The sequence below is a fragment of the Microtus pennsylvanicus genome, chromosome 12, assembly GCF_037038515.1.
Source record: "Microtus pennsylvanicus isolate mMicPen1 chromosome 12, mMicPen1.hap1, whole genome shotgun sequence".
NCBI classification, from domain to species: domain Eukaryota; kingdom Metazoa; phylum Chordata; class Mammalia; order Rodentia; family Cricetidae; genus Microtus; species Microtus pennsylvanicus.
Genome location: NC_134590.1, coordinates 35,868,119 through 35,880,166, shown reverse-complemented (window position 1 = coordinate 35,880,166; position 12,048 = coordinate 35,868,119). Strand labels below are relative to the sequence as shown.

The 12,048-nt window shown below is 48.8% G+C and overlaps 1 protein-coding gene across 2 annotated transcripts in view; it reads left to right on the top strand.

Moving 5' to 3' along the window:
* Positions 1-12,048, top strand: part of Wdr19 (WD repeat domain 19) — a 65,717-nt gene that overhangs the window by 47,146 nt on the left and 6,523 nt on the right. For both annotated transcript variants that reach the window (XM_075943414.1, XM_075943413.1), the window contains exons 25-31: positions 599-745; positions 1,393-1,517; positions 1,923-2,035; positions 2,918-2,986; positions 5,175-5,252; positions 6,524-6,620; positions 9,033-9,157. In XM_075943414.1, coding sequence (XP_075799529.1) covers positions 599-745; positions 1,393-1,517; positions 1,923-2,035; positions 2,918-2,986; positions 5,175-5,252; positions 6,524-6,620; positions 9,033-9,157 — 754 coding nt within the window. The remainder of the gene's footprint in view (positions 1-598; positions 746-1,392; positions 1,518-1,922; positions 2,036-2,917; positions 2,987-5,174; positions 5,253-6,523; positions 6,621-9,032; positions 9,158-12,048) is intronic.

The window sequence follows — 12,048 nt, the reverse complement described above, 5'->3', positions numbered from 1 at the left end:
TGTAAATTTCTTCAGTCTTTGGAAATTAACGTCAGAAGTATCTGTTAAAAGGCCTTAACAGATAACCTCTGTTAAGGGGTCAGTAACACCTTCCACTTTTAGAAAAATAACCTTGGGAAGTAGATACTAACACACACTTAAATGTCGTGCTGAAATTGGAAGAGCAGAGAGGTAGTCTGAACTGGGAAGTCCTGAGTGCCATCTAGAGGTGAACACGCAAAGATTTTGTATCTTGCTGTCAAAGCTTTCTGTCTACCGTTGTGAAGCAGTCTGTAATTTCAGTTTTCTAAAAGGATTCCACACTGCTATAACAATCTTCCCACTGAAAATAAAAAACACAGTGGAATGTACACAAGTTGCATTCTGTTAATTCAGAGAAAAAAATAAAATTTATTATTGGTTCCTTACACCATTTATACAACCCCTAAAAAGGCTGTGTTTTAGTAGGAGAGTACCAGGTATTCAATTCTGAAGGAGAAAGAAGTTCAAGAGAACAGAGCAACTGCTGTTCCCACAATAGGAAATAGAAACGTGGCCCCGCATTTGCTGGGTCCCAGCACTGAGAGCCTGCACCTGACCCGCGTCACATCTCTCCCAGGTACAAAGAAGCCGTGCTGGCTTATGAGAATGCGAAGCAGTGGAACAGCGTCATCCGCATCTACCTGGACCACCTCAACAACCCCGAAAAGGCCGTCAGCATCGTCAGAGAGACCCAGTCTCTGGATGGAGCCAAGATGGTAGCCAGGTGACGGCACACTTGTGTGTTTGGACCGCCAACAACCAAGTATAAAAGAAAGACCCCCCCCAATCAAGTGTATAAAGTCCTTTTCTGTTCTTATTAGCTCTAGACACTGCAGTGCAGTGACCGTTGCGGTCAGCGTGTGTGAGTGTGTCGAGCATAGAGTATGATGCAGAATACAGCTATGGGATGAGTTTTTATTTTTACCTAGTGGAAAATATTTTGTTTTATAGGTCCTGGTACTTGTTAGTTCTCTCATTACTGGGATAAACTACCTACAAAAGCAACTTGGGGGCTTTATTTTGCCTTACATTGATGAGAGAACTGTCGGTCACACAGGGAAAGAACGGTGGGTAGCAGGTCCCAGGAAACTGGCACCACATCGGGACCAGATGGCATCGGGTCAGGAGCACAGGGAGGTGGATGCTGTGCGCAGCTCCCCTTCTCCTTTTACTCAGTCTGGGGTCCTAGCCCACAGAATGATGCTGCCCACATTTTTGTGGGTCCTCGCACTTCAACCCAGCTTAGAGACTGCCTCAGACATGCCCAAAAGTGACCTCCTGGATGATTCTAGATCCTGTCGAGTTGATGAATTTGACCACCACAGTCAAACTTGCCACGAGAGGCCAGCTAACTAATGCCCTTTGTCACAGGTTCTTTCTCCAGCTTGGCGACTATGGGTCTGCCATCCAGTTCCTGGTCCTGTCCAAATGTAACAATGAGGCCTTCACCCTGGCTCAGCAGCACAACAAAATGGAAATCTACGCAGACATCATTGGTAAACGCCATTGTTTCCCTGCGTTCTCATAAATACTTCATTATCATAGATAGCAACATTGACTCTTACAATCGAAAGCCTAGATGGGTGTACATACAAGCACTCCTGTAGAGACCTAAGCCATGTATGCACATACATTACTTGCTGGGTTTCAGGCTCCCTGCAGCCTAAAGGTGAGGTAGAATTATAAGAGCAACCATCAGAAATGTGGGGTCAATTACAAGAGAGACCACAATTCCCAAACCCTGCTATTTATCAACAACAAGTGGTGAGCAAGACTTCACCATGAAGGTGATGGGAAATGCAGGATGATCTTAGACAATAAAACCGTTTTCAGGGGCTGGGGAGATGACAGCGATCATCAGGTTTCGTTCAGGTATTTTACTCAGTGACTGTGTCTTCTAGGTTCTGAGGACACAACTAATGAAGATTACCAAAGCATCGCCTTATATTTTGAAGGGGAAAAGAGACACTTTCAGGCTGGAAAATTCTTCTTGCTGTGTGGCCAGTATTCACGGGTTAGTATTTGCCAAGGAGACATCCCCGGACCCCACAGGAGGATATAGGTCCACTTCCCAGCTCCCGAATAACACATGGAGACTTATTTATGATTGCCCTGCCTTAGCTTGACTTGTTTCTAGTCAGCTTTTCATAAATTATCCCGTCTACCTTGTGCCTCTGGGCTTTTACCTTTCTCTGTTTCTGTATATCTTTTCTTTCCTTCTTATTCTCTGTATGGCTGACTGGCTGGCCCCTGGCATCCTCCTCTCCTCCTTTTCTCCCTCCCTTATTTTTTCTCTTTCCTTCTATATATTCTCTCTGTCTGTGTAGCCCTCTTCTGCCTTGCTATTGGCTCTTCAGCTTTTTATTAGATCAATCAGATGTTTTAGGCAAGAAAAAGAACACAGCTTCATGGAGTTGAACAAATACAACATAAAAGAATACAACACATCTTTGTATCATTAAACAAATATTCCACAGCATAAATGAATGTAACACATCTTCAACTAATACTCCACAACAAACATGCTAAGCACAAACCTCCCAGTGAGCCCCCACCTCACCCTTCAGAGCCATCTTTGAAATCCCCTCCTCCACACATACATACACAGGCTCCCTAAACCCTCTCCCTGCCCCATTTATTCAAAGCACCATTAACCTGACCTGGAGCCAGGTTTCCCTGCTTCCAGTTACATAGTCCGCAGCCTAGTCTGCATAATGAGTTCCAGGCCAGCCAGTGCCACACAGTGAGACCCTGTCACCAAAGAATGAAGGCAGAGACCCGGAACTCTGCAGGCCCCTGGTTGAGATCAAGACATGCCTCCATTTAGTCTGTGTCAGAGCTGATTGCCCAGCGCACGGGCCTCATGAATTCTAACTGCTCCCATCTCTCGTTTTAGGCACTAAAGCACTTCCTGAAATGCCCAAGCTCTGAAGATAATGTAGCAATAGAAATGGCGATTGAAACGGTAAGTAAACGCTGAACTGAAACTTTGAAGGATGCTAATAGTTTTTTTGGCGTTGGTTTTAATTTCTGATGACCTTCCCCGGAGCCAGGAATGTAGCTCCGTTGGTAGAGTGTACTCAGGAAGCCTGGGGTCAGTCCCCAGCATCGCGTGGTGGTTCATGCCTATAATCCCAGAAGATGCAGATAGAAGACTCAGGATTATCCTCTGCTACATAGTGAGTTAGAGGCCAGCCTGGGCTACATGAGACCCCTGTTTTAAAACCAAACAGAACCTGGTGGTGGTGGTGCATGCCTTTAATCTCAGCACTTGGGAGGCAGAGGTAGGTGGATCTCTGAGTTTGAGGCCAGCCTGATCTACAAAGTGAATTCCAGAATGGCCAAGGCTACACAGAGAAACCCTGTCTCAAACAGAAACTTTCAAATATATGCAAAACTTCACCAAGCCGTACAGCAAACTCCTATAGCCATCATCTGACGTGGACAGCTGTCAGCACACGTCTTTATTCACACCCTAACCTCTTTCCTGAGTTATTTTCAAGCAAACAAGATCTCTCCTTCACATCAGAATACACTGTCTGAATTAGCAAAAGAAGATCTTGTGGGTCGCCCTTTGGGTAAAACTTGCTCATAGCAAATGTTGCTGCAGCGCTCCCTGTCCTGGAGGGTGCACAGGTAGCCTAGGCATCTCCCATAAACCCACGTCTGTGGAGCTCTCACACCGAGTGGTAGAGCTTGTCAGGAAGTCCCCGCATTCTGAAGCTGATGTGTTCCCCAATTGGAAACTCGCTGGGCATTATGCTGACGCTTGAAAAGTTTCTTTTCTCGGGGTCCAGGGAGGAGGTGGCTCCGTGGGGAAGAGCCCTGGCTGTGAAGGCCAAGGACCTGAGTTCAAATCCTCAGCACCCTCATAAAGGCCAAGCATAGTCACATGCACCCGTAGTGCCTGCACTGGAGGTGAGGGTAAGACAGGTAGATCCAGGAGCTTGTTGGGCAGCCAGCGTGGCTGAAACGGCAGCTTTTGGGCTCAGTGAGAGCCCCTGTCTCAAAAACGTGAGACCAATAGAAGAAGAAACCCGACGTCTTCCATTGTCCTCTGCCCACAGGATGCATATACACTACACACACACACAAAGTTTGAGTTCAGATTCTCAGATTAGGATGCTCAGCCTACGTAAGACCCAGCACGTATGCTCAAAATATAGAGCTGTTTGAAAAGTGTGTTAGTCGCCAAACTTAAGAGAGGTTTTGGTGGCAGTATTGGTGATCCTGGGTTGGTTAAGATTTATTTTTATTTTACGTGTATGCATGTTTTGCCTGCATGTGTGTCTGTGCCCCACATCTGTGCAGTGCCTGTAGAGCCAGGAGAGAGCATTTGATCCTCTGAGACTGGAGTTCCAGGTGCCAGGAGAGAGCATTTGATCCTCTGAGACTGGAGTTCCAGGTGCCAGGAGAGAGCATTTGATCCTCTGAGACTGGAGTTCCAGGTGCCAGGAGAGAGCATTTGATCCTCTGAGACTGGAGTTCCAGGTGCCAGGAGAGAGCATTTGATCCTCTGAGACTGGAGTTCCAGGTGCCAGGAGAGAGCATTTGATCCTCTGAGACTGGAGTTCCAGGTGCCTGTGAGCTGTCATGTGGGTGCTGGGAACAGAACCTGGCAGCCAGTTTCTTAACCCTGAGCCATCCCTCCAGCCCCTGTGTGTGTGTGTGTGTGTGTGTGTGTATGTGTATGATTTATTATGTGTATATGGGGGAAGGAACCAATAGTCAGAAGATGTTGAATCCCCTGAAGCTAGAATTATAAGACAGTTATGAGCTATTTGATGTGGGTGCTGGGAATTCAGCTATGGTCCTCTGGAAGGACAGCAAATGCCCTTAACTGCTGAGCCATCTCTCCAGCCCCTTGATGTTTTTATAAACCCCCAAGAAGTACATTCTCTGTATATAGCGGAAAAGCTCATACTTTAATACAAGCAGCTAAGACAACCTACAGCTTCTAAGGATGGGATTTTACTGCAGAAGACTACAACCCACTGCTAAAGACTCCAGGCTAAATTGTATTTCAGGTCATTTACATGGATGATCTTAGGTGGTTTTATTCCATTTCCTTAGCAGAAAGTGGTTTCCTTTTCTACCCAGCCCTTATATCCTATCCCTGCTAGAATTTATGAGGTTTCTCTCTTGTGAACCAGGTGGGCCAGGCCAAAGACGAACTTCTGACCAATCAACTGATAGACCACCTGATGGGGGAGAGCGACGGCATGCCGAAGGTACAGGAGGCTCTTCACTGCCGGTGTTCACGCCCCAGCCGGGCTCCTGTCATGACTTTGCAGACCTACAGGAGTGTCACTGTGTCACCCTGGAAGCAGCCATCCCCCACACTCTAGAGGATGCCATGAACGTGCCCTTTAGAACTGACCAGGAACCTGTGCGATAGCCATCACCCCGCCCACAGTTTTTTCTAAATCTTCACAGTTTCGTTTATTCTAGGCACTGAGAAAGCAATCATTGAAACAAACTGTTGACTTAACAATGGGCCCTAAAAATTGGAGTGTTTATTCATATTTTTTAAATATTTATTTATTTATTATGTATACAATATTCTGTCTGTATGCCTGAAGGCCAGAAGAGGGCGCCAGACCTCTTTACAGATAGTTGTGAGCCACCATGTGGTTGCTGGGAATTGAACTCAGGACCTTTGGAAGAGCAGGCAATGCTCTTAACCACTGAGCCATCTCTCCAGCCCCTTTATTCATATTTTTAATTTTAGAAATAATCTAAACATAAGTATAAATCACTATAAGGTCAGCGGCTAAGAGCATATGTCAGAATCCATGGCTATAGACATCTGTCTGCGCTGTCCTGGTGAGGACAGATGTGATACCTTAGGAAGTGCCCGGAGCCCTTTGTGTCCCTTTGTCTCCATGTTCAGAGCCATCTGCTGTGGCAGACTCTGGCCACTAGTGTGGGGAGACATTAGCCCTTATCCTATAGATAAAGCCACTGAGACCCAGAGGGACTTCGGTGACGTCTCACACCCCTCCCATTATGTCCGCTAATTTTAATAACCTGGAAACCAGCCCCAGGTACAGAATGAGCCAGCCCCTGTTTGGACTTGGGTGGGAATGGCTAAGGGGACTTGCATCGGTGTTAAGATGCCCTTCCCACCCAGGAGAGGCTGTGTGGGGCAGGGATAGAATGTATCGGGTGATGCTGCTCCATGCCCCTCCCCAAGCCCAGGAGAGGCTGTGTGGGGCAGGGATAGAATGTATCGGGTGATGCTGCTCCATGCCCCTCCCCAAGCCCAGGAGAGGCTGTGTGGAGCAGGGTAGACTGCATCTGGTGACACTGTCCCAGGCCTCACTCTGTCCCTCTCCTTTCACCTCACTGTCCACAACATGAGGACACTGAAGGTTTAGCTGTTTCCTAACCACTTAGTTCAGCACGCTAAGCTGAGCAAACTGGCTTTTAAAAACGTCGCTCCTGTTACCGGGAGCTGAATGTGGACTGAAAGGCACAGTTATAAGTCTTTCTCCCCCAGGACGCCAAGTACCTGTTCCGCTTGTACATGGCGCTGAAGCAATACCGTGAAGCCGCCCGGACCGCCATCATCATCGCCAGAGAAGAGCAGTCTGCAGGTGCGTACCGACTGGCTTCTGTGGTCTTGGGACCAAGCCAGGGCCCTGCCCATGCAGGGACAGTGCTTTACCGCCAAGCTGCTTCTCCTGTACCAGGTCCTTTTTTTTTCTACCCAAACAGGTAATGAGATAAAGCCCAGGAAAGAGGAGCTAACTTCTAGCCTAGGCTTGCTCTAACCCCAAAGGACCAAACAGATTTTTCTCTTGGATTCAGAGAAGGAAAAATCATTCCCTGTCTGAAGGGATGTGGGTAGCTGTGCTGAGGCCTTCTCTTGCTGGGCAGTTTCTTCTCTTTGTAACCACATCCCGGGAGCTCAGGGGCCACTGAGAACTGGGCCACAGTTCTGCCCTTGAGGATCAGGGATTAGATCAGAAGGAAGAGAAAGAAATTGAATTCAGAGTTGCTATTCAAGATGACAAGTGCTAGACTAGAAAGAGAAATATGATCAGAAAGGACCCAGGTCCCTAAGGATACAGGAAGGTTCTGCACTGGGGAGATGGAGGATGGGGTGAGGATGATGGAAGGACCAGGACCCCTAAGGATACAGGAAGGGTCTGCACTGGGGAGATGGAGGATGGGGTGAGGATGATGGAAGGACCAGGACCCCTAAGGATACAGGAAGGGTCTGTACTAAGGAGATGGAGGATGATGGAAGGACCAGGACCCCTAAGGATACAGGAAGGGTCTGCACTAAGGAGATGGAGGATGGGGTGAGGATGATGGAAGGACCAGGACCCCTAAGGATACAGGAAGGGTCTGCACTGGGGAGATGGAGGATGGGGTGAGGATGATGGAAGGACCAGGACCCCTAAGGATATAGGAAGGGTCTGCACTAAGGAGATGGAGGATGATGGAAGGACCAGGACCCCTAAGGATACAGGAAGGGTCTGCACTAAGGAGATGGAGGATGGGGTGAGGATGATGGAAGGACCAGGACCCCTAAGGATACAGGAAGGGTCTGCACTAAGGAGATGGAGGATGGGGTGAGGATGATGGAAGGACCAGGACCCCTAAGGATACAGGAAGGGTCTGCACTGGGGAGATGGAGGATGGGGTGAGGATGATGGAAGGACCAGGACCCCTAAGGATACAGGAAGGGTCTGCACTGGGGAGATGGAGGATGGGGTGAGGATGATGGAAGGACCAGGACCCCTAAGGATATAGGAAGGGTCTGCACTAAGGAGATGGAGGATGATGGAAGGACCAGGACCCCTAAGGATACAGGAAGGGTCTGCACTAAGGAGATGGAGGATGGGGTGAGGATGATGGAAGGACCAGGACCCCTAAGGATACAGGAAGGGTCTGCACTGGGGAGATGGAGGATGGGGTGAGGATGATGGAAGGACCAGGACCCCTAAGGATACAGGAAGGGTCTGCACTGGGGAGATGGAGGATGGGGTGAGGATGATGGAAGGACCAGGACCCCTAAGGATACAGGAAGGGTCTGCACTAAGGAGATGGAGGATGGGGTGAGGATGATGGAAGGACCAGGACCCCTAAGGATACAGGAAGGGTGTGCACTTGGGAGATGGAGGATGGGGTGAGGATGATGGAAGGACCAGGACCCCTAAGGATATAGGAAGGGTCTGCACTAAGGAGATGGAGGATGATGGAAGGACCAGGACCCCTAAGGATACAGGAAGGGTCTGCACTGGGGAGATGGAGGATGGGGTGAGGATGATGGAAGGACCAGGACCCCTAAGGATATAGGAAGGGTCTGCACTAAGGAGATGGAGGATGGGGTGAGGATGATGGAAGGACCAGGACCCCTAAGGATACAGGAAGGGTGTGCACTTGGGAGATGGAGGATGGGGTGAGGATGATGGAAGGACCAGGACCCCTAAGGATACAGGAAGGGTCTGCACTAAGGAGATGGAGGATGGGGTGAGGATGATGGAAGGAGATTGGGGTGAAGGAGCAGAGAGAGCAAGAGATGAGACCAGTGCTCTGGACAAGACCAAGAAGGGCTGGGAAGGTGGCAGGCTAGCTCCAACGGGGCTTTGAGCCTCTGCTAAGGAATTTCATTTGATCTCACTGCATTTGGGGGGTCTTGTTTGGTGGTACTGGGGACAGCACCTCACACACACTAGATATCATGCCAGTGAGCTGTGGGTTTTGCAGCCTCAGGGTGTTGGGCTTGGGGGTGAAACTTGAAGTTTTAGAAACCCTGAAAGGAAGACTGATTGGTTCAGGGCCACAGAATAGTGTGGGGACTCTAACCATGGGCCTGAGGAGGAGGCTGAACTTGAAGGATTTGAACTCAGTGCACTGTGGGGGTGATCTCTAAGGCACCACCGTTTTCCCTAGAATGACTCACAAAAGCAGAAAAGGCTGTTAGTAGCATGACTAACAGCCTGACCTGTGAGGTGAGGTCTCAGGTCTTCTGCAGTAACACCTGCTCCTTTTCCAAGGGAACTACCGGAACGCACATGATGTTCTCTTCAGTATGTACGCAGAACTGAAGTCACAGAAGATCAAAATCCCCTCCGAAATGGCCACCAACCTCATGATCCTGCACAGTTACATACTCGTGAAGGTGAGGCTGGGCCGAGTGGTGTGGGATCTACCGGCCAGGAGGCCTGCTCACCCAGCGGGGCTTCCTTCCGGTCCTCCGAGCTTTAGAACCATTCCCTGCATCTCTATATTCTCAAGTAGCAAAGCAGCACAGGCCAGCTCCAGTATGGTGCCATTTTATACCAAAGAGCAAGAAGTAAGCAGGTACAATAGATCATAAAAGGAGAAGCCTGGAGACAGCGGTAGTTTCCTCCTGGGGAATCGTGAGGCAGGGTTGAAAACACTAAAGCCCATTCAGGGGAGGAAAGATGGGTGCAGACTTTGCCGTGTGTGTTTCTCCAGGTTTGGTTTTGTTTTTAACACAGGATCTCCCTACATCGGCTGGCCTATTTATTTCTAGTTGTGATGTGGAGCCTTTCTGTTTTTCTATTTTTTATGTATATATAGATTGGGATTGAGCCCAGGGCCTCACACATAATAGACAAACACTGTACCTCTGAGCTGCATCCCATCCCAGTATACTGGGGTTTGTTTGCTTGTTCTGTTATTGTTTGTTTTAAAACAGAGTCATGCTATTATTCCTGGCTGGCTGGAACTTACCGTGTAAAACAGACTGGTTCTGAATTGTGGCAATCTTCCTGCCTCTGCCTCTGCCTCGGGTCACCAGTGCCAGGATTATAGCATGCACCACCATGCCTGGCTTCTGTTTTAAGATTTATTTTTATTATTTTTAATATGTGTGTGAGTATGTGCACAGTGTAGTGCCCACAGAAACCACTGGCATCGGATCCCACTAGAGCAGGAGTTATGATCCACCTCACTGGTACTGGGAACTAAATCAAGTCACTGAGCCCTCTCTCCATGCCCTCTATTATTATACACTTAGGTATATTATATTATACACTTAGGTCTTTGTAAAGATGCAAACAGGCTTCAATTAACAAATTTTCCCAAAATGTCAGTGCTACCCGAGTCTCTAAGTCAGTTGTCTGTCCAGTACAGCGAGCTCATTCAACCTTGATGGCCCCTCACAAAGTTAAAAGGATCTGAATCCTAACTACCAACTAGTTAAACGTAGCTCCACAGAACTTTCTAGTGGCGGGACTGTTAGTGTTTGTGCTGACCGGTATGGTGGCCTCGTCTGGCTGCGGAGCACCTGGCAGGGAACAGGCACAGCAGGCAGAGTGAACTTTTAACTTTACATAGTTTAATTGTTAGACTTGAGTAACCACGGTAGACTCACAGGCCTGAAACACTTATTATAAAGAGTAGGCATTTAGACCCCAACATTCAGCCCTGGGAGTGTACCTCCCTTCAGAGCATCCAGGGGACCAAAGGCTAGAGAAGCAGAGGGTTCATCCCCAGCTTCAGACATGAGAAATGAGTTCAGTGGCTCAGGAGTAAGTTCATAGCCAGCAAAATGGAGAAAAGTTCAAAAAAGGTGATGGAAGATGGAGCTGAGCAAGAGCGGGGTTCTAGGAGGAGCTGAGCAAGCAGAGCTGGCCCCCAGCTCCCGTGGCCACCTCTCCACGCTGAACCAGCCTTGCACCCCCTCCATGATGGAGCACCCTCGTGCCTTCCCCTTTGTGCCAGTTTCTCACAAAGCAGCAAGCACTTCCTAAAATTTGTGACTGTAGCTATCAAAACTGCTTAACCCTTGGGAGGGCCACAGTGGCTCGCACTTTGAATCCTAGCACTTGGGAGGCCCAGGCAGGTGGAACTCTTTGAATCCCAGGAAAGCCTGGTCTACATAGTGAGTTCCAGGACAGCCAAAGTTACATAGACACCCTGTCTCAAAACAAAACAAAACAAGGCGGGCAGTGGCGACGTACACCTTTAGTCCCAGCACTCAGGAGGCAGAGATGAACAGATCTCTGAGTTTGAGGCTAGCCTGGTCTACAGAGTCATTTCCAGGACAGTCAGGACTACACAGAGAAACCTTATGTTGAAAATCAAAACAAACAAAGACCAAAAAACATTGAATTATGTCAAGGCTGAAGAAACTGATGCTTAATTTTGTCACAGTATCCTTATGGCTTTGGGGCTGGGCCTCTGCCTACTGCAGCTTCGTCCTGCCTTCAGCCCCCCTTGCTTCCCAGACCCCATCCAGATTTGCCTGACTTCAGTTCCTTCCCACCGCAGGCTGAACTCACTTCGTTCACAGCCCCTCTCTTCCTCCTAGACCTTGGCTCACTCAGTGCTCAGCTCTCACTACAACTTAAACAACTTGTTAGCCCACAGAGGCTGGTAAAAGACGGACCAGGGACTTACGTTGGGTCCCAAGGCAAAATACAATACTGAGCATTGCTATGGTGCCAGATGCCAGCTGTTGAAGAACATAGGACGTAGCCATGGTGTCAGGAACCAGCTGTTGAAGAACATAGGACGTAGCCATGGTGTCAGGTGCCAGCTGTTGAAGAACATAGGACGTAGCCATGGTGTCAGGAACCAGCTGTTGAAGAACATAGGACGTAGCCATGGTGTCAGGAGCCAGCTGTTGAAGAACATAGGACGTAGCCATGGTGTCAGGTGCCAGCTGTTGAAGAACATAGGACGTAGCCATGGTGCTAGGTGCCAGCTGTTGAAGAACATAGGACGTAGCCATGGTGTCAGGAACCAGCTGTTGAAGAACATAGGACGTAGCCATGGTGTCAGGTGCCAGCTGTTGAAGAACATAGGACGTAGCCATGGTGTCAGGTGCCAGCTGTTGAAGAACATAGGACGTAGCCATGGTGTCAGGTGCCAGCTGTTGAAGAACATAGGACGTGGCCATGGTGTCAGGAGCCAGCTGTTGAAGAACATAGGACGTAGCCATGGTGTCAGGTGCCAGCTGTTGAAGAACATAGGATGTAGCCATGGTGTCAGGTGCCAGCTGTTGAAGAACATAGGACGTAGCCATGGTGTCAGGTGCCA